We start from the raw sequence: 22,242 nt of genomic DNA, 5'->3' as shown, positions 1-22,242 counted from the left end.
TGACAACAAAGGACAACCAATCTGTAACAGAAACACAAAAATATTAATTTACTTTATTAGTAATACTGGCTGTTTTTGGTGTATTTGCCTAAATAAATAAAAACGTTGGTGCTCGCACTTATATTCTATATTATATTATGTTATACGCTATCTTTGTAAAAATTGCAGATTAATTTTCAGAAAGTGTGTTTAAAGTGTGTTTACTCGCAAATGTGTTATAAAACGTCGTATTGATTATTACAGCCTCTGCTTCATTACTACAGCTCTCGCCTTTGGATCGAGCTGCAATATCGCCTTGGCTATAATTTTTGGATTCTTTTAATTTTTTTTTTTTTTTGTTTTAGATTTGTTTAGATTTTAGAGAAGTTCTTGGAATTACCCAAAAAACTTTTAAGGTCTATAATATTAGTATATAGTAGCAGAACCTCGCAAAATCGGTCCTATAATTTTAGAACCTATTCGTAACAATCAAATCTTACCTTTTGGCAATATTAGTACGGCTTAGTTAAGACAATATTAATCCACCACGCGTTTTAAAACATAAATTTGCCAAATTTTAAATTATGCAAACCTCAGTTCAGACTATTTGATTTTCAAAGAACTATACACAAACTCAGAAGCTAGAGTTTCCAACATATCAGATCACAACACCATCATTTTACTTTCTTGCTCACAATCTTGAAAATTTCGCTCTAATAAGAAAACTTTGTTTGCTATAAAACTACAAGTTCTTACTCGTAGACACCATATAATATTATAACGTCGGAACAGTGAAAAATTAATCTAACTTACAGCTCAGCACTTTTAGTTGGTAATGGTTTGGCTTAAGTGGACTTTTTCCTTTTCTTTATAATTGTAAGACACTCGGTTTAACTTTGATTATTACGATTTGTTATTCTATGTAAGATCCAAGTAGATTACAAACCATACAAACAAATTTACGAGAGTTTTCAATTTCAAGGCTAACCAAAATATTGTATATTTTTTTTCAATGAATGTTCTAAAAAGCTTAGTTATACAACGCATGTTATAGAATATACAGATAGATTGTACGATACTAGATACATATATAAATATTAATGTGACCCATTTCAACGTGATGGTCTGTTTCTCAAAGGATTTCTAGAAAAAAATGGTAACGAAAATGCTGGAATGAAATTACGAAGGTTTAAAGCTGCGGAGAAAGCCTTTCCACGTACCAGAATAATACCATACCAAATAAATTAGTCCCTTTCGATAGAAAAAAAAATATATTTAGATAAAAAATATACTAGGTATAACTCAGGAGACATATTCTTAACACAATAATAATTATAATATACGAGTGTCCCGTAAATATTATGACATACTCTGCAGGGTGATAGCTGAGAAAGACCGACTAAAATACCGCAATATATTTCAGCTGAAATTTTATGGTTTTTAAATTATATTGATTTTTCTACAAAATACAAAAATCACTGAAGGTACAGTGCAATTTAGTCGTACTATGTGCTGAAAAACAAAAAGAACAGAAAAGTTAAAAGTAGAAGTTTACACCAACACAACTATCGCAACGATATCAATTTAACTTCATTGAGTTCATCACATTGTTTGGAATACTGTGTTATTGAGGTTAATTGTGTCATAATTACCTACCAACGCTTATTTATTTCACTATTCGAGAATCGAGAATTTTCTAATCGAGAGATTTTTCAAAGGAACATTAATTATTATTTCTTATATATAACTAAACTATTTCTTCACAACAAGTATAAGTCAATATCAGTCTACAATTCTGTTGCAATAATTTTTATTACATTACCTGCATTTATTACGTATTTAATATTCTACATAAATAACAATTTATTTCTGTTTGTTTGAACGTTTTCTCAAGATCTTTTTCATTTCAAAGTCGTTTGTTTTGTACTTTTCCTCTTGGTAATGAATCCCTAAATGATGCAAGCAATATTTTTCAATTACCCACCCCTGATTTCTTCATAAACTTTTCCTTCCCATTTATCAGACATAATTGCCGAAAATTTGTGGGAAAATTGCTTTCATAATTGTCGTGGAATCTTGTTAACTTCAAGATGGCTGTTGAACTTGGGTGTCAAGGTTAATATTCAAAACGTGATTTTAAAATGAATATTTAAAGAGGTTTCTCTTAATTAAGTTTACGCATTTTACGCACAGTCATCATAATTGTACAAGTTAATAAAATATTAAAAAGCGGAAGAAAGAACAACTTAAATTTTATGAATGTCAGAGTCCGCTCATAGTTTCTTAAATAGCTGTTATATGGCGGTTTCCATTGACCTCAAGAAGAACGCACAATCATGTTAGAAGAAAATTTGACTTAATAACTGGCCAATTTTGCTTTGACAGTTTTACAATTATTGGTAAAAAAAATATACCTAAAGGCCTTTAAATATAGTCCAGTATTCAATAAAATTGCAAATTCAACCTTAAGGATTAAGTTTAAGGTTGAATTTGCAAATGCGACTTCTTGAATTGAGTGCCAAGAAGTTGTGTTTGGGACTCATTGAGTAGGGACGTTTTTTGGTCGCTGATTGTGCATCCACTTTTTATTAGGAGATCGATGGCGGTGTCACATAACCTAAATTTCGAAGTGCCGTCAGAATTGAATTCTGCTAAAACTTTCAGTCCGTTTTCACTTTTTTAATTAAAGCTCTTAAAATCCTATACACCATTAATGATAATAATGTTAAAATTGCAACAAACGCTGACGTAATTACAAGTATAAGTTTAACTTCATAGTATTCCACCCAGCTCATATTCGCAGTAGGAGCACGCAAGTGTTGTGCCCCTCGATTACGTAAAACATATTCCGTCCACCAAACGGCTCTCTCTAGAGGTGATTCTGGATGATCACGCATTACTGAGCGTAACTTCAGTATGTTTTCTTTGTACCTGAAACAGCGTAAAATATTTATGAGAACAATAACCATTACTAAATTGTTCTAGCAAAAAATTAAATATCAAACAGTGATTACGGTGCATCACAGGAATCGATATCACAGATCAGTTCTGTTATTTTTATTTGTTTATTTGTTTATTATTAATAAATGTCAAATTAACTGTTGTATTATGTGATGGCGAAGTTGATTTTAATTATCTTGGCACCCTAACGTCCACCGGCTCTTCGTACTATTTGCTTGCCCATTGCCACTTCTACTTCGCGGCTAGCTGAGCTATGTTGGTGACTTTGGTTCTTCTGCAATTCTCCTTATTTCGTATTCGATATCGCAGAAAAAAGTAACTCCTATTACGAAATATATATAACGCATATTTTAAATATTTATGAAGATAAAAACGTACCCTTTGTTGGCAAGAACTGTGTTTATAGCATTCCTTAATTTGGTTTCTGTGAGTGTGTTAATATCCAAATTTAAACCAATTTTTAACTGTACATATTTATCTGCGTTGAACCATTGGTCCCACATCATTGGTACACCAATAACTGGGACACCACCAGCAATAGCTTCATCTGTAGATTGCAAGCCTGCTTGAGTTACAAACAGTTTAACTTTTGAATGTCCTGTAAAAGTTAAATACAAACTAAATTCATAATGATTTATGGTCTACAATTATTTCAAGCTAACGGAGTTATAGCGTGAAATTCTGTTTTAATTTTTGAAACATCTTCTCTTAGTTAGTTTTCCTCTATGAAAGAAGGTTTGCCCTGCTGAGGGGAAATAAAAATAGGACGATGATGATAGTGGAGATTTTGTAAGAGGACCTTTTTCTTTTTATTCTTTACAAGTTAGTCCTTGACTACAATTTTACCTGACGGTATGTGACAATGCAATTTAAGATGGAAGCGGGCTAACTTGTTAGGAGCATGAAAATCCACACCCCTTTCGGTTTCTACACGACATCGTACCGGAACGCTAAATAGCTTGGCGGTACTTCTTTTGCCGGCAGGGTGCTAACTAGCTACGACCGAAGCCTACCACCAGCCAGACCTAGACCAATTAAGAAAACCTTAATCAGCCCAGCTGGAAATCGAACCCAGGACCTCCGTCTTGTAAATTCACCGCGCATACCACTGCGCCACGGAGGTCGTCATAAACTTTTGAGTTTAGTGTCGGTTGTGCTCAGCAGAACTTCCAAACCAGTGGTAGAGTATTTAAAAGTGGTAGTACTTGACGTTTCAATAAAAGTGCTTGTAAACTAAGCCTACTTGAAGTAAATTAAATTTATTTTGATTGTGATTCAATAATAAATACTACAAGTATATACTTATTGTGTATATCATAACTTCTAACTTACGTAATAAATCTGATTGAGGGAACCATCTCATAACCTTAATATTTTTAGATAATTTGGGCAGATTTTCGTCATCCCACTTCCAATACACGTCATACGGTAGTTTGGAAAAGACGTTAACAAATATTTTTAGTTTTTCAGCGTGTAATATTGTCGTATCAACGTTGGTTCCAAAACTGACATAAATAACACCATTGTTTGAAGCGTCAAGAGATGATTTTAAATCCTGTAAGCATAAAAATATTATAATTAAAAATACACTATGTTATCAAGATCATGCCGAGGACGCGTTGCCGTGGTTTTCTGATAAAAAATAAACATTAGTATCTTAGAAAACGGGTGGGATTTTGTCATAAAACTTTGAGTTTAGATAAATGCTAACTACCTTGAATTTGGGTGTGTGTAAATACATGTCATGATTTTTTTTTTTTCAAATAATATTTTTATGTACAATTTTTACTTTTTGTATTTTTTTCTGTTATATTTACTACATCACGGTATCTTTAAAAAAGACCAGATATTTAAATTTTATTTAATGTACTTTAACATGTATTTCACACATGGAGTATTTTGATATTACAAAAATATATATAAATAAAACATATAATGCAATGTGGCAAAAACATTATTTATATTTTTTGTTTTATTTGTTATTATAGCAGGATAAAATATTATTACTGCTTTTAAAATTCCGTATATCTCCTAAATATGAGATACAGCGATTGTAAAGGTCGAACAGTAAACGCCGATAAAACAAATTTTAAAAAGTCACTTTTTTGTTGTCACAATTAGCAATAAAAAACCAACCAAGTGCATGTTGAGCCATGGGCAGATTAAAATCATCCTCACGTTGCATGTAGGGGAATCTTAATTTTTTTTTGTTTTATTTATTTTTAACCATTGTAATATATTCCCATCTGGTTTCTAGTTTAACAGACTCTGAGTCTGACTTATCTTACTAACTACTTTATCTTTTTAATTAACAACGGAATCAGTAAGTAAATCTGTGACCTGTGAATTAGTAAGTCAATCTGTGACCTTCTTTCACGTATTCATAAACAACTGTTTAGCTAGTAAAGGGGGGGAACATTTGACTCTAATAAAGATTAGCTCTTAAAATGTTAAAATTTTACAAGTGGATCTCTAAATCGAAAAATAGTGGTAAAAATTCCTCATATAATTTTAAAGACCTATTCAACGATACCCACACTATGAGTTAAACGAGTAAAATAATAATTAATCCCACTTTTCATGTAGGCGAGGTACCCTAAAAATAATTTTCAAGATTTTATTTTATGACTTAGTTCACATTTTTATGTTCATACTTAAGCTAAATCACAGCTTTCTAGTATAAATAGTCTCTGCGCTAAACAGTGGATGGATGGACAGACAGACGGACAAGGCGGAACTATAAGGGTTCCTTGTAGACTCTTTATTAAATAAACCTGATAACTGTAACCATATATTTTTAACCGACTTCAAAAAGGAGGAGGTTCTCAATTCGGTCGGTATTTTTTTATTTTTTTTTATGTATGTACACCGATTACTCAAAGACGCCTGGACCGATTTCAAAAATTCTTTTTTTGTTTGAAATGGTATAGTCCCCATTTGGTCCCATTGCCATCATGTCAAAATCTGATGATGGAATCCTGGAGAATTTGAGAGGAACTTTCAAAAATTATATGGGTGTCTAGTGTGTTCGTAAACTTTTCCATTTAGTACTTTTAAGCACTACAATTTCATGAAAGTTTAAAATCGATCTGATGATGGAGCCATAAAACAGACGAGGAAACTCCTCGGCGATTTACAGCAGTTACCTTGTGTTTGGGCTTGGTTAATTTGTATTAATGAGAACTTTACACATAGATAGGTTGTGACTGTCATTTAGGAGTTTGGTGAAGAAGACCAAGGACAATTAAGGGAAGTCCTTAACAGTTTACAGTAACTACCTTGTGTTTGGCCTTGATTAGATCGTATTGCTGAGAACTTTCTACCTAGATGAGTTGTGTCTATTATTAGAGGTCTGATGATGAAGACCAAGGTCAATTAAGGGAACCCCTTAACGGTTTACGGTAGCTACCTTGTGCTTGGGCTTGATTAATTTGTATTGCTGAAAATTTTGTGACTGTCATTAGGGGTCTGATGTATTCGTTTGAGATAAAATTTTACACTAAAAATGGAAAAATAATAAAAATTTTAATAAAAAAAATACAACCGACTTCAAAACCTAAAAACGTACCCACTAAACTAAAAAGCGAAAAATAACTTCATAATATGTTCTACCTGCTGATCAATATGAAGGCGGTGCTTGGCCGGTGTTGTCTTAATTTAAACCATTTCTGACAGGACCACATGAAACAACACTCTGCAAAATCTAAATCTATAAGATATTCTCACATGGCTTGAATTAATACATCACCGGCTTAGCACCGCCTTCATACTGATCAGCAGGTAGAACATATTATGAAGTTATTTTTCGCTTTTTAGTTTAGTGGGTACGTTTTTAGGTTTTGAAATCGGTTGTATTTTTTTTATTAATTTTTTTTTATTCATTGGTGCGTTTGACAATGTTGTTTGTGCTAATGGTGTATAATAGTTCTATACACCATGTCATATGGTGTATAATACCATTATACAGATAAGATAAAGTAAATACAGATAAAGTAAATTAATATATTATTCTAATTACCTGAGGTAACTCGTTGTGCGGTTTCTGATGCAGACCTCCTAAGTATATAACATTAGGAGGAACAGGTCGATTGGAATCCCAAATAGGATGTATGTTCAAAAACAACATGTGTATATTTTTTTGTAGATCATGGATGCTTGGAGTGTTTTTTCCGAAACGTTTTCGTATTAGCTCTGTTTCCAAAGTGTCAGCATCATTATACAGTTTTTCGATTTTGTATAACAGATATAACTCTGAAATTTTTTCCCACATCGACAGATCATTATATTTTTGTCTGACAGCAAGAGGATATAAGATTGGATGTGTAAGTGCACCTACTGCCTCAAACGTCTTGAAAGTTCCTCCAAAAGAACTTATTTGTATAACCGGTGCATTAAAAATGTGGGAATAGATCAACATTGATTTTGCACAGTCTTCTATGAAAATTAGATCAAAATGGGCACTTTTATCTTTGACTAAATTATCCATATCTTCAAATTCAAGTAATCCCTCAACTATTCGAGTACCTGCTCTAAAAGTAACTTCAAACTGAGCGACCATATCATCCGATGATTTAATATCTTCATTTAATAAATGTGCACGTACATTGTCTGTCACTGGACGTATATCAATCTCAGTATAATTAGCTGGCGCCTGTCCTTTTGGATATAAAGGAAATCCGGTGGCAACAGTAATTTGGTGACCACGTCTTGCCAGCTCTTGTGTTAACTCTCGAAACACCATTTGATGACTTAAAACAGGAATTGGTAAAACTGCTAATATTTCTGCTGTTTTTGATATATCCATTAGTTGAACCAAAAACAAAACACACAAGGTTAATGATGTCATTTTCATTTCGACGTATTATCAATATTGAATACGCACAAATTATTTACACTTCACATTATAAACAAACAGCACTGTTAAATTTGGATGAAAACAAATATTTACACACAACATCTATCAATAAGAGGCAAAGTTAAACTGATAGTTGCAACGTATTATATAGTAATTATATCTATAACATAATGATTCACAACATGTATTATATTACCACAACATCATTGATGTTCGCAATTATTTTTGTTATTGACTCTATAAGCATAATAAATTAAATAACCCTGTACCTACCTTTTTCCGTTCACATCTCGAACATAATAAATAAAGCCGAAAAGGAAAAAGTATCAAAATACTTGGACCTTGCTCACGAGATTACCGCCATGTGGAATGTTGAGTCAACTATTATTGTTCCGATGGTTGTTTCAGTCAATGGTCTTATAGCGAAAAGCTTCGACCAACACCTTAAGAAGCTTTCGCTTAACTGTTGGATCAAGAGTCGGATACAAAAGGCAGTGATTCTTGAGACGGCGCGTATTGTGAGGAGGTTCCTCACTCTGGAGCCCTGACCACCGGTTGCTTGGGCACTCAAATGTCCCGCAGCGGGAGGGTGAATTTTTTTATAAATTTTTAATAATGTTTTGTATTTTATACTTATATTGTTAAAAATTTAAAAAAAAGAAGTAATAAATAAATGAGAGATTCAACCAGTAAATTAAATATTGACTGGTTGAATATTATTGTGTCGCACTTTAATTATAGGAATGTGTTGAAGATAAATAATGGTACAACATATTTTGAGTTGATAGACCTATCTTAGAGTGAGTGCTGGTTAGTGCACTTCTTTGATCTTTGGCCTTGAATAATTTTTTTTCCATACACGGGAATGATGGGGAACTTTTAAACATTGTTTTTATTATGTTTTGAACAATTTTACTGATTTTCAGCTTGTTGGGATTTTATGCACCTTTGGATGTCTAAATTGACCGGACTAATGTAGTTTTATAGGCTTAAGATTTGACTAGTGCATATAATAACTATTAAGTCTTAGCTTTAGCTAAGCATATTTTGTATTAGGTTTTTGCCTAATAAAAATATTGTTATTGTTATTATTTACGCCAGTTATCCACAAAAAGGTAAAGTTAGTTTGCGTTACTATATTTAGAACAGTGATAATGTCATCTAGTCTTTGACGGCCTCCGTGGCGCAGTGGTATGCGCGGTGGATTTATAAGACGGAGGTCCTGGGTTCGATCCCCAGCTGGGCCGATTGAGATTTTCTTAATTTGTCCAGGGCTAGCTGGAGGCTTCGGCCGTGGCTAGTTACCACCCTACCGGCAAAGACGTACCGCCAAGCGATTTAGCGTTCCGGTAAGATGTCGTGTAGAAACCGAAAAGAGTGTGGATTTCATCCCACTCCTAACAAGTTAGCCCACTTTCATCTTAGATTGCATCATCACTTACCATCAGGTGAGATTGTAGTTAAGGGCTAACTTGTAGAGAATAAAAAAGAAAAATATTTGGCCTTTTAACTATTATCGCAGTGGTGATGATACAGTCGTGTAGTAATGTTATTATCGAACTCGTAATAAATTTACAAGAATACCATCCAGATTTATATTTAAAAAAAAATGCATATAGCTACAAGATGACCTTTGTTATTGCCAATATACGTAATGAATGAGCCGTGCTAGCCCAGTGGATATGAGCCGTGATAGCCCAGTGGATATGACCTCTGCCTTCGATTCGGAGGGCGTAGGTTCCAATCCGATCCGGGGCATGCACCTCTAAGTTATGTTGTGTCTCAAACGGTGACGGAAAAACATCGGGAGCTAACCTGAATACCTGCCAACCCGCATTTAGCCAGTATGGTGGACCAAGGCTTAACCCTAACTTTCACTAAGTATATTCTGTTTATTTTTTGTACATTGATTGCCCTTAAATTATCTGTTAGTTTATGCCTCAATAACAGAGGAAACGTATGTATACAGTGACTATTTTGTACGTACCTATCTGTTAAAACAACGGTCAACAACATTGCGTGTTCAAATTGTTAATGTTATCGTTATTTTAGTTAAAACATGACAAATGAACTCATTTTATTATTTTAACTCTTTGCTTTTGCTCAATTAGTTTGGATCGTGCTGCGTTGCAAGAACCAGCTCTTGACTAAGGGTCCCGTATGGGTTCGAAACTAGTCGGGCATACTCCGACGTTGGATCGCATGAGTTTTAGCAGTGTTTCATAATCATTTAATATGAACAACACTCACGTTACTTTAAATTCTAAAATAACCTCAATAAGGCCCATTTTTTTACCGGCTCTCATTTTTTTATCTATTTAGACACGATTCATACGCCATCGAAGTGGCTTTCAGTCTATATACTGGTCATCCCAACGTTTTAAAGGTAAATAAACCAGTATCCATTGCTAACATATGGAAGAAAGCCTAACCTAGATTCTTCGTTGTGAGTAACAACTTTCTCTTACCTTAATGGTTCAGTGGGCCTAGAATGCACAAAATAACATAAATGTCTACATTTCATCGCTACCAATAACCAATGGCTTCAAATAACATAAAATTAAAAAATTTGATAAACCCCCGAAGGTCAGGAAATTAGTAGTTACACTCTCGATCAAGTCATAAATATATTTTTAGTGCGCTTTCATTTGTGACCCCACTTGAGTATATTTGCAGACATTCGGTTATTCTTTCTCACTTTCACCCCCACAACTTTCAAAACGGATTTTTATCAAACACTAGCGGACGCTCGCGACTTCGTCCGCGAAGTATACAGTTTTTCACAAATCCCGGGAACCATGGATTTTTCCGGAATGAAAAGTAGCCTATGTGTTAATCCAGAGTAAAATTAATTTTCATTCCAAATTTTAGCCAAATCGCTTCAGTAGCCACAGCGTAATAGAGGAACAAACATACTTACAGATTTACACACAAACTTTCGCCTTTATATTAGTGTGATGTCCAAGAACTCTCCCGTATGTCACCTTTAATACAAAAACTAAATTCAAATCGCTTCATCCGTTTGGGAGCTATGATGCCACAGCCAGACAGACAGACACGTCAAGACAACTTATAACACCTCTCAGTTGCCCTCTGCTACTCATCTTAGAGCCGTGATAGCCCAGTGGATATGACCTCTGCCTCCGATTCCGGAGGGTGTGGGTTCGAATCCGGTCCGGGGCATGCTCCTCCAACTTTTCAGTTGTGTGCATTATAAGAAATTAAATATCACGTGTCTCGATCGGTGAAGGAAAACATCGTGAAGAAACCTGCATACCAGAGAATTATCTTAATTCTCTGCGTGTGTGAAGTCTGCCAATTCAGCGTGGTGGACTATTGGCCTAACCCCTCTCATTCTGAGAGGAGACTCGAGTTCAGCAGTGAGCCGAATATGGGTTGATGACGACTCATCTCTTTGTCTCTCTACTGCTGCTACTAGTACATTACTGAAATCCGAGAAAGATAAACTCTATTACGATATCAATAGATGAAGTTTTTGATCACCATCATTTAATTCAATTTTATTATTATCTTGGTAAAAATAGTAATACAACTATAACTATCATGACCTACACTAAGTATAAATTTTATTTACAGTTTTAATTGTGTTCTAAACCAATCAGTCCAATTTAACTTTCTTAATAAAACTCTTAAATACAAAATATGAAAGTAATGATAATAAAACCATTATTAAAATCAACGCTAATAAGATGGCTAATATAAGTTTAACTTCATAGTATTCCACCCAGCTCATATTCGCAGTAGGAGCACGCAAGTGTTCTGCCCCTCGATTACGTATAACATATTCCGTCCACCAAACGGCTCTCTCTAGAGGTGATTCTGATTGATCTTGCATTACCGAGCGTAACTTCAGTATGTTTTCTTTGTACCTGAAACAACGTAAGAAATGTATAAGTAACCTAACACTAATTAAAGATATACCTAGTACTCGTGATATTATAGACAGAATAGTAACTAAATCGCGGATAATCTTAGTTGAAAAAACATTTAATTCAAAACTAGTTAGTAAAAAGCTTGTGATTTTGGTAATAATTTAAAAAAAGTCAAATTTCTTTTCCTCTTACCTACACCAAACTTTTATATGTATTACCTTTTACTCTATTAGATGATAGAGCAAGCCGACGTAGCAGTGGTAATGCTAAAATACATGTAACAGAGAGATCCTACATTTGGATTCCCAGCTGAGATCAATTCAAGGTTTTATAGTTTCTAAATTGGCTCAAATTTGCTTTTGTAGGCATTGACTGGCTCGTTACCATCGAGACTTGCCAAGTAATTTAACGGTCCAGTAGTTGCATAGAAAGTATAATGTAAATAAATATGTTAAGAATTTTGACTTTAAAAACTTGGCCCGCCTAAGTCTACCCGCGTGACTTAAAATATAAATTTCAAAATTCATTTATTTCAAGTAGGCTCACTTTACAAGCACTAGAAACGTTAGTTGACTATTTGTAAAGATTCTACCACTTTTCTCATAAACCGGTACAGAAAATCTGTAGTTTTTGAAACGTTCACAAACCAATTTAACATTTAAAATAATGTAGACACATCGCTTAATTTAGTAAAAATAAAAATACACCTTTTATCGTCAAGAACAATTTCTATAGCATCTCGCAATTTGGTTTCTGTGAGTGTGTTAATATCCAAATTTAAACCAATTTTTAACTGTACATATTTATCTGCGTTAAACCATTGATCCCACATCATTGGTACACCAATAACTGGGATGCCACCAGCAATAGCTTCATCTGTAGATTGCAAGCCTGCTTGAGTTATAAAAAGTTTCACTTTTGGATGCCCTGTAAAAGTAAGGAAAAATAATTAAAAGCATAATCAGCTCCACAAGGGCGAAAAGAGGTCAAATCTGAGAGTTCTGTTTATTATCATAATATACGATTGACGTTAGGTACTTGTTAGTCATATACAGTAATACATAGCCATAAACAAGTAGGTACTGGACAACGTGTGTTTTTTAACTGGAAAACCCTCTTTCCTTAGGGTCTGTTACCTGGAGCACATAGGCTGACAATGATGATGATGATGATGATGATGATGATGATGATGATGATGATGATGATGATGATGATGATGATGATGATGATGATGATGATGATGATGATGATGATGATGATGATGATGATGATGATGATGATGATGATGATGATGATGATGATGATGATGATGATGATGATGATGATGATGATGATGATGATGATGATGATAATGATAATAATGATGAAAAAGAACTAATAATAATTGTCGCACCAAGGCATTCAATATTTAGTTGTCCTCTCACCGAAGAATGTCTGGAAGGAATCTATTTAGATGTTGCTTTGATTAAGTTTTATTGCATATTTTTATTCGTTCATTTTCCCGTGTGTCTAGAATTTTGAAAAACTTGTGCAGTCGGGAAACGAAGTTCTTTGTATACAAAATGAGACATAAACTAGTGAATTACCCAGCATTAATCTTACATAGACATTGATCTTTCTTATACATGGTGATATAACGCATAAAAGAACGTTTTAATAAATATATCCTGATAAAAACACATTGTGTCAAAATGTATTACAGTTTTTAACTTACTTAGTAAATCTGATTGAGGAAACCATTTCATAACCTTAATATTTTGAGACAAGTTGGGCAGGTTTTCATCATTCCACTTCCAAAATATGTCATAAGGGAGCTTTGAAAAGACATCAGCAAATATTTGAAGTTTTTCTGCATGGAGTATCGCCGTGTCAACATTGGTCCCAAAACTGACATAAATGACACCATTGATTGAAGAGTCAAGTGATGATTTTAATTCCTGTAATTATAAATTTAAAAGCAGTATGAAACAACATTCAATATTTTAATATGTTGTCATAAGTCACACAATTATATTTATATTATTTTTTTTGCCACACGCGGCGTTATGGCCACGCATAAATAAAAATTCTGGCAACGGAAATGCGTGGACATAAAGTATGATACAGTAAAAAAGTTGTATTACCTATCTTATTGCTATTTTTATAAAAAAATTACGTATCTAGATATATATATATAGCTTGACAATCGCTGCATATATATATGCAGCGATTGTCAAGGTCTTATAGAATACGCAAAATAAAAATTATTTTTTACAGTAATTTATCAGATGAGATTGTAGTCAAGGATGTTATGATAAAATAAAAACATTAAATACACATATAAAAAGGGCTGTTGTTTATTTGTTTCATTAATATAAAACCAGCAAGCGCCGCGGTTTCACTCGTGTAGGCCCCGTCCCCGTGGAAATACGTTGAAAAATAACCTAACACACTTACAAATTATATGGCTGTTCATTAGTAAGAGAACTTTTAAAATCGGTTAGTAGATCCAGAGATTACCCCCTACAATCTCATAAACCTTACCTCTTTATAATATCATTAACTGACGCCGCGTGGATTCATCCGCATGGTTCCCATTCCCGTAGGAATACGGGGATAATATAAAGCCTATAGCCTTCCTCGATAAATAGGCTATCTATCACTGAAATAATTTTTCAAATCGGACCAGTAGTTCCTGAGATTAGCGCATTCAATCAAACAAAAAAACAATAAGCTTTATAATAATAGTATAGATAGTATATATAGATAATAGAAGTAACAACGTAGAAGTACAGAGTACACTTAAATAAACGCAAATAAGCTAGATAACCACAAATATCAATAATAATAATTATTATAACGGTAGACTCCGGCGGTAGCAAGTTATCAATGTATAGGCATAGACAAAGACGAAAGCAAATAAAGTATAATAACGTACAAATACTAATTAATATAGATAACATAGATATTATATTCATATAGATTTATATTATATTAATATAGATTACAAATACTAATTAAAATAGAGCCGTGATAGCCCAGTGGATATGACCTCTGCCTCCGATTCCGGAGGGTGTGGGTTCGAATCCGGTCCGGGGCACCTCCAACTTTTCAGTTGTGTGCATTTTAAGAAATTAAATATCACGTGTCTCAAACGGTGAAGGAAAAACATCGTGAGGAAACCTGCACACCAGAAGATTTTTTAATTCTCTGCGTGTGTGAAGTCTGCCAATCCGCATTGGGCCAGCGTGGTGGACTATTGGCCTAACCCCTCTCATTCTGAGAGGAGACTCGAGCTCAGCAGTGAGCCGTATACGGGTTGATAACGACGACGATGACTAATTAATATAATTGAAAGACAATAGTTGAATATACGTACTTATCAAGTCTCAAATAAAGTTAAATATCCCTCTAAATCAGATATTTTATTTTCATATGTAAAATGTTAATAAAACCCAGATAACTCTAACAGCAAACAACTTTCCTTATTTAATTAGTCAATACTCCTATCATGGTTAATGATAAAAAAATATATTACCTCAGGTAACTCCTTGAGCACTTTTTGATGGAGACCTCCTAAGTATATAACATTAGGAGGGACAGGTCGATTTGAGTCCCAAATAGGATGTATGTTCAAAAACAGCATATGTATATTTTTTTGTAGATCATGTATGCTTGGCGTATTTTTTCCAAATCGTTTTCTCACTATCTCTGTTTCTAAAGTTTCAGCATCATTGAAGAGTTTTGCAATTTTATACAACAGATAAAACTCTGAAATGTATTCTTGAATTGAGAGATCGTTATATTTACGTCTGACTGCAAGTGGGTATAAAAATGGGTGTGTCGATGCACCTACTGCCTCAAATGTTTTAAAAGTACCTCCAAAAGAACTTATTTGGATAACTGGTGCATTAAATATATGAGAAAAGATCAACGATGCTTTCACACAGTCTTCTACAAAAATAACATCAAAATGTGCACTTTTATCTTGAATTAAATTTTCAACATCTTTAAGTTCTAGTAATCCTTCAATTATTTTAGTAACTGCCTTAAATGTTACTTCAAACTGAGCAATTATGTCATCCGAGGATTTGATGTCTTCGTTTAAAAGATTGGCTCGTACATTGTCTGTCACTGGACGTATATCAATTTCAGTGTAATTAGCTGGCGCCTGTCCTTTAGGATATAAAGGTATTCCAGTCACAATAGTAACATGATGACCACGTCTTGCCAGTTCTTGTGTTAACTCACGAAACACCAATTGATGGCTTAAAACAGGAACTGGAAATACTGCTAATATTTTAGCCGTTCTCGATATTACTAAGAGTTGAAACAAAATTAAAACACAGATGATATTTTTTGACAACATTTTAATCTTGTCGGTATATATAAATTTGCATTGACATTTAAAACGCACAAATTATTTTCATTCCACAGTATTATTATATAAGCAATTAACACACTGAATGCCGGATGACAGTTTGCACTACAATGATGAGTCAAAGCCGACATTCAACTGAATGATGCTACTTGTAATATAATAGAGATGTCTATTAGAGAATTATTTACAGTATCTACTATACTAGCGATTGCCGAGACGGCGCGACGAGAAAATCAATAAGTACAATATTTTATGCTCTTTTTAACATTTCACATTTTGACGAATGTTAATCTGCTTTGTAAATATCAGAGAATATAATTATTCGTAACATGAAAAGTTACAAAAACTTAAACGGGCGTCCGCTAGGTAAAATTAAACTTGAAATTATAATATTTGATATTTAAAATTTGGTTCATTCAGTACTTTAATTTCATAAATTTTAGTTGAAAAAACAGGACTTTCATACAAACTCTTAACCGATATTGTGCCTTTCTATTATTATTTTTGCTACTTAAAGTAGTCTATATTTTTTTCCAAGTTTGCAATTACCTCTATAATGAAATTCAGTTAAATCGGCTATTTGACCCTGTCAACGTAATTTATAGATGGACAGAGAAACATAGCTACTTTTGCATTAATTTTAATATTTATTGTTAGTATGGATTATCAAGCAACAGTTCATAATTATTTATGTTATCAAAGCAAGTAAGTTGAACGTATATATTCTAGTCGCGTCTCATTAAGGGACGTATGTTATTATGCTATTGATAATTGTTTTGCATTACAGAGTATTTTTTTTTATTAATGTAATGTAACAAGTTTTTTTTTTTTTTTTTTATTCTTTACAAGTTAACCCTTGACTACAATCTCACCTGATGGGTAAGTGATGATGCAGTCTAAGATGGATGCGGGCTAACTTGTAAGGAGGAGGATGAAAATCCACACCCCTTTCGGTTTCTACACGGCATCGTACCCGAACGCTAAATCGCTTGGCGGTACGTCTTTGCCGGTAGGGTGGTAACTAACCACGGCCGAAGCCTCCCACCAGCTAGACCTGGACAAATTAAGAAAATCTTAATCTGCCCAGCCGGGGATCGAACCCAGGACCTCCGTCTTGTAAATCCACCGCGCATACCACTGCGCCACGGAGGCCGTCAAAAGTAAGCCCTTAACTGTTAAAGTGACAATGCAGTCTAAGATGTAAGCGAGCGTACTTAGAAGAGGTACAAGTTATTTCTACCCATGTCCTCTGACGGCATCGTACCGTCCGCTAAATTGCTTGGTGGTACGTCTTTGCTGGTTGGATGGCCTGATACCTACCATCAGACTGACCTCAAACCATAAGGATAAGGATCAAACCCATAAACTCTCTGTTGATATACTACAATACCAACTACTACGCCAGAGAGGTAGTTAAGACCACAGATATAAGAGCGTTAGCTTTTAGCGATGTCTGTTCTGTGGTTAAGACGTACCAGAGTGTAGTTAGCAGTAGAAAATAAAGAATAATATTGTTATTTAATATATCAAGTTGAGGTACCAATTGTAAAAACTTTGTTTATTGTTGGTTTTCACACCAAAATATACGTAATAACGGCTTGTTTAGAGTAAAAGTTAGACTACTCTAAAGTAAAAGTCACAGTTTTATCTCTACTAATTTAGCATTTAGCAATACTTACACATAATAATCAAAGTAACGTATTTGTGTGATGGGTACTACTTTCTGGCTAAGATAACTGATGAATATAAACCACCAAGATACTAGAAAACACCAATCTTCATCACAAAATTATTTTTCAGATATGGGAACCGAAGTCACGGCCTTGAATGCAGGGCAGGCTAGGCAGGCAAGAAGGCAGGCTACCCAACGCGATATTTTCACTGTACTAGTTTTATAGTCAGCACAGTAAAAAATTTGCGTGTTGGATACAGCTATATATTATATTTAATAATGTACAAAAGTAATTATTCATTCATATTACATTTTTATATAAATATTCTTTTTCTTTTTTATTTATTATGTAGTTATAGTAAGTAAATATAATAATAATAGTATAGTAGGTGAATTTAAACTTGGGAATAAATTTGATTGTTGGTTTTAATACTGTAGTTTTAATTTGGTTTTGCTTTTAATATAGGTTTATGTTGCCTATTTTCGTGGTGGCACTTAGAACTGGGTCCTAGCTGAAAATCAGCGTTGTATGTTCTTTGTTTATGGGGAGCATATAGCAATATGCTGAGCTAGGACCTTTTTCTAGGTTATGCCACATATCGCAGGGTTATTCTTAAATAATTGTGATGTGTGGCATAATGTAGTAATAAATATATTTTCTTTCTTTCTTTCTTTCTATATACAAATAGTTATGCCGGCATTATTAAGAATATATTTGTTACGATCGCTTCAGTAGTTAGGCACTACGACGTAACATACAAGCATACATACTCGTACATAGACTCACAAAATCATCCTTTCCCTTTGACTTCCCCGTAATCGGGTATTAAGTAAATTAGAGATGTTGCTTTTTTTGTATAGACGATACAATAAGTCAATAAGTGGTGATTTCCTTTGGTTACCAAGTTCTAAATATAACTCACAGCAGCAGCTGTTAATAAGATTATTATTATACAGATGAGCAAGATACTCAAGGCAAGCCACTTGCAGAGATTTATGCAAGTGACTTGCCTTGAGAAATAACGATTCCCGCTATTTTTTATCACACTTTTATTAGACATTGCAATTATAATCCATAATACACTTCTATAATTTTTATTATATGAGTAAAAGCAAAAGTAAGTTTGTTTCTTTGTTTGTTATGCATTCACATGGCTCAACTACTGACGTGATTTCAAAAATTATTTCAACAATGGAGAACGACATTTTTGGCTAGTAAAGTCTGTATTTTTTCACCGTATAAAACTTGAAAACAACTGAAACTATGTGATTGAAACTCATTTCTCAAGAACAATTGCTGTCTTTGAAAATATGACAACATTATTGAGGTCTGATATAGGCATCTATCATAGGTCTGATATATCACATTTGTATCAAAAATGAATTTAAAAAAAAAACACAAATTATTCATCAAATGAATTAGGAAAAACCAACTTCTTATAGGGTAATTAAACTACTATTAAAGTAAGTAAGGACTTTTAGTTCCCAATATTATTTATGTATTTATTTTTTAAGGAAAATCAACGGCTAATACATTAAGTTCATGCTTATAATTATGTACATTAATAGAAACTGAATGCTTAGCTACTTATCTCAGACCAATTATTGTATAGGACCTGCCTCGTTAGACGTTACTTTTCTGTCAAAGTATATGATCAACGATCTAATGCGATTATAAAAACTGTCTCTATAGAATCGATGTTAAATAGTTGTAATCGTGTTCATCGGTTAAAGAGCTCCGTAAATATACCTTTTTGTGTAATTGAATTGTGTAAAAAACGGGCAAAAATTTCTAGTTTAGTATCAGATATATACCAAATCTAAGCTTGTTTTCCTCAGAAAATGACAGACAATTTTGTTCGTGACTATGAGTGCGATACAGGTCCTTCTATAATTGGTCTGAGCTACTTATAGATTCTCACAACGTTCACAATTTTTAGTATATGTCATTAAATTCGTTAGCTGTATTATGTAGTCATTTCCAATAATTCTGGTACAATATAATATAAGATTTTTAGTATTTACAATAAAATAAAAAACAATTATAAGCTAAGCCGAACACATATAGAAGCAATGTATTTTTTTCCTTTTTCGTTGTATTAATTCTAATTCAGATGTTCCAGATTAAGATAGACACTAAATATTTTAGTTATTCTGTATTTATACCGTAAAAAATTATTTTAATAACGGAGCTAATGCTATGCGTTTGAATGACAGCTGTCAACTTACACATTAAAAATCATCAGTTCTAATTAATGTATGTATGAGTCACTAAATTATTATTAACCTGCTTACCAAATTAATCTGTTTTGATTTTCTTAATAAAACCCTTTAATATACAATATAGCAAGAATGATAATGACACCAATATTAAAATCAATGTTAATAAGATAGTCAATATAAGTTTAACTTCATAGTATTCCACCCAGCTCATATTCGCAGTAGGAGCACGCAAATGTTCTGCCCCTCGATTACGTATAACATATTCCGTCCACCAAACGGCTCTCTCTAGGGGTGATTCTGATTGATCTCGCATTAGCGAGCGTACCTTCAGTATATTCTTTTTGTAACTGAAAATAACATAAAAAAATTAAGTTTAGAAAACAACAAAATAACATTAAATCGTAATGCTACAAGTAAACATTTAAAGTAAATAATAATGGTTAAAATTGTTCTATTATTGAAAAACGATTTGTCTCTTTCGAAAACTTTTTGTGCCGCCAAAAAACCGTTTTGATTTCAGTAAATCACAGGTACAAAATTTATAAATAAATTAGCAGAAGCCTGCTACTTCGTGTGCGTGACATTTAGTTTTTTATAAATCCCGCAGGAACTATAGATTTTTCCAAAATTAATTAGCATACATATAGCTCAATAACCTTCTGTCTTCCAGTAAAATATTAAAATCGGTCTAGTCATTCCAAAGATTTATCCGGTCAAACAGAGAAATAGAGAAATAATTTTAAAATGCTTGTTTTTTTATCGAGCAAGTAACTACGAGTATAAGCACTTAAGTTGAAAACACAGACAGGCCCTTCTATTTGATTTAAATAAATATATTGATATATTGACCATTACATTAGCCTTATTTGAAAATTTTTACTACAACAAACGTACCTTTCATCATTAAGTACACTTTCTATAGCCTCTTTCAAGTTGCTTTCGGTCATAGTATTAATATCTAACTTGATTCCAATTTTCAATTGTACGTATTTGTTGACATTGTACCACTGATCCCAAATCATTGGTATTCCAACAAGAGGAACACCAGCTTCTATAGCTTCGTCTGTAGATTGCAACCCTCCTTGGGTTATAAATAGTTTGACTTTAGGGTGTCCTGGAACATTGACATGCAATTTTTGGTAATCTTAATGTGTTCTAAATCTTCGAAAACCTTATTGATAGTATGTACTTACTAAGCAGATCTGACTGAGGAAACCATTTCTTTATTTTTATATTTTTTGTCAATCCAGGAAGATTATTATCATTCCACTTCCAATAAATATCATAAGGCAACTTTGAAAATACTTCAACAAATGTTTCTAGTCTTTTTTGAGATAACAATACTGAATTTATATTTGTTCCAAAACTCACATAGATTACATTATTCGTTGAAGAGTCTAGAGCCGATTTTAATTCCTGTAAATTTATAAATACCACATATTATATTTTACATAACTTTTTACAATAAAAAATTCACAGCTTAAATAAAACTTGATTGGCTAACCTCTGGTAAGTCTTGTTTCGGTTTCTTATGAAGACCACCTAAATAAACAACATTAGAAGGAACTGGCCGATTTGAGTCCCAAATTCGATGAATATTTAAGAATAACATATGTATATTTTTCTTTAACTCATCTAAAGTTGGAGCATTTATTCCAAAATATTTTTTAAATACTTCGTTTTCATTGTTTTCTCGTTCATTAAAAGCCCGTTGTAATTGGTATTGCATGTAATATTCTGATATTTTTTCCCACATCGAGAGATTATCGTATCGTTGTCTGACAGCTAGAGGGTAAAAAAATGGATGTGTCACAGCACCTACTGACTCAAATGTTTCAAACGTACCTCCAAACGAACTTATATCTATTACTGGAGATTTAAATATGTGAGAAAAAATTAATGTTGCTCTGAAACAATCTTCTACAAAAATTAAATCAAAATTTGTACTCTCAGCGGCTTTTATAAGGTTTTGTATATCTTCCAGCCCTAATAATATATCAATCATATTAACTGCAAGTTTGAAAGTACTTAAAAACTGTGGAACTGAGTCACCCAAAATAGTGTTTTCTTCTGTCATTAGATTAGTTTGTGCATAATCCGCAATAAGACTTGCATCAATCTCTGAGTAATTTGCTGGAGTCTGACCTTTAGGATAAAATGGTAATGCAGTAATCATAGTAACTTGATGACCACGTTTTGCAAGTTCTTGTGTTAACACTCGGAATACCATTTGATGGCTTTGCATAGAAACTGGTAGCACTGCTAGTATCTTTGCGGGTTCAGATTTATTTAAGAGATA

The 22,242-nt window shown here is 33.3% G+C and overlaps 2 protein-coding genes across 3 annotated transcripts; both read right to left on the bottom strand.

The window, feature by feature from the left end:
- Positions 1 to 41: 41 nt before the first annotated feature.
- LOC112045601 (UDP-glucosyltransferase 2) lies at positions 42 to 8,448 on the bottom strand. 2 transcript variants are annotated; one of them, XM_024081866.2, is made up of 5 exons: positions 8,069 to 8,448; positions 6,959 to 7,725; positions 4,273 to 4,495; positions 3,319 to 3,538; positions 42 to 2,910 (listed from the first exon to the last, which is right to left on the bottom strand). In XM_024081866.2, the coding sequence occupies exons 2-5, from the start codon at positions 7,679 to 7,681 to the stop codon at positions 2,640 to 2,642; spliced, it is 1,437 nt and encodes a 478-aa protein (XP_023937634.2). In that variant the 5' UTR covers positions 7,682 to 7,725; positions 8,069 to 8,448; the 3' UTR covers positions 42 to 2,639. The 2 variants fall into 2 exon arrangements, with proteins under 2 accessions (XP_023937634.2, XP_023937633.2); XM_024081865.2 differs by lacking the exon at positions 8,069 to 8,448 and having other exon boundaries at positions 6,959 to 8,030.
- A 2,691-nt stretch (positions 8,449 to 11,139) lies between these two features.
- On the bottom strand, positions 11,140 to 21,963 carry LOC112045598 (UDP-glucosyltransferase 2). The gene is made up of 9 exons (XM_024081852.2): positions 21,448 to 21,963; positions 21,137 to 21,359; positions 20,838 to 21,057; positions 20,061 to 20,290; positions 18,644 to 18,651; positions 15,206 to 16,087; positions 13,403 to 13,625; positions 12,396 to 12,615; positions 11,140 to 11,685 (listed from the first exon to the last, which is right to left on the bottom strand). The coding sequence occupies exons 1-9, from the start codon at positions 21,946 to 21,948 to the stop codon at positions 11,415 to 11,417; spliced, it is 2,778 nt and encodes a 925-aa protein (XP_023937620.2). The 5' UTR covers positions 21,949 to 21,963; the 3' UTR covers positions 11,140 to 11,414.
- Positions 21,964 to 22,242: the final 279 nt, after the last annotated feature.

Source organism: Bicyclus anynana, chromosome 2 (genome assembly GCF_947172395.1).
Source record: "Bicyclus anynana chromosome 2, ilBicAnyn1.1, whole genome shotgun sequence".
NCBI classification, from domain to species: Eukaryota; Metazoa; Arthropoda; class Insecta; order Lepidoptera; family Nymphalidae; genus Bicyclus; species Bicyclus anynana.
Note: the sequence above shows the minus strand (reverse complement) of the source record. Positions and strands in the feature narration are given on the sequence as shown.

Excerpts from the sequence above, each read along its gene's own strand:
- LOC112045601 (XM_024081865.2), bottom strand. The coding sequence starts at position 7,792 with ATGAAAATGACATCATTAACCTTGTGTGTTTTGTTTTTGGTTCAACTA. Across the intron at positions 3,539-4,272 it reads CCCTCAATCAGATTTATTAC|GACATTCAAAAGTTAAACTG; the intron begins GTAAGTTAGAAG and ends TAACTTTTACAG. Across the intron at positions 2,911-3,318 it reads ACAGTTCTTGCCAACAAAGG|GTACAAAGAAAACATACTGA; the intron begins GTACGTTTTTAT and ends ACGCTGTTTCAG.
- LOC112045598 (XM_024081852.2), bottom strand. The coding sequence starts at position 21,948 with ATGATTGATATATTATTAGGGCTGGAAGATATACAAAACCTTATAAAA. Across the intron at positions 20,291-20,837 it reads AGTGTACTTAATGATGAAAG|TTACAAAAAGAATATACTGA; the intron begins GTACGTTTGTTG and ends TGTTATTTTCAG. Across the intron at positions 11,686-12,395 it reads ATTGTTCTTGACGATAAAAG|GTACAAAGAAAACATACTGA; the intron begins GTGTATTTTTAT and ends ACGTTGTTTCAG.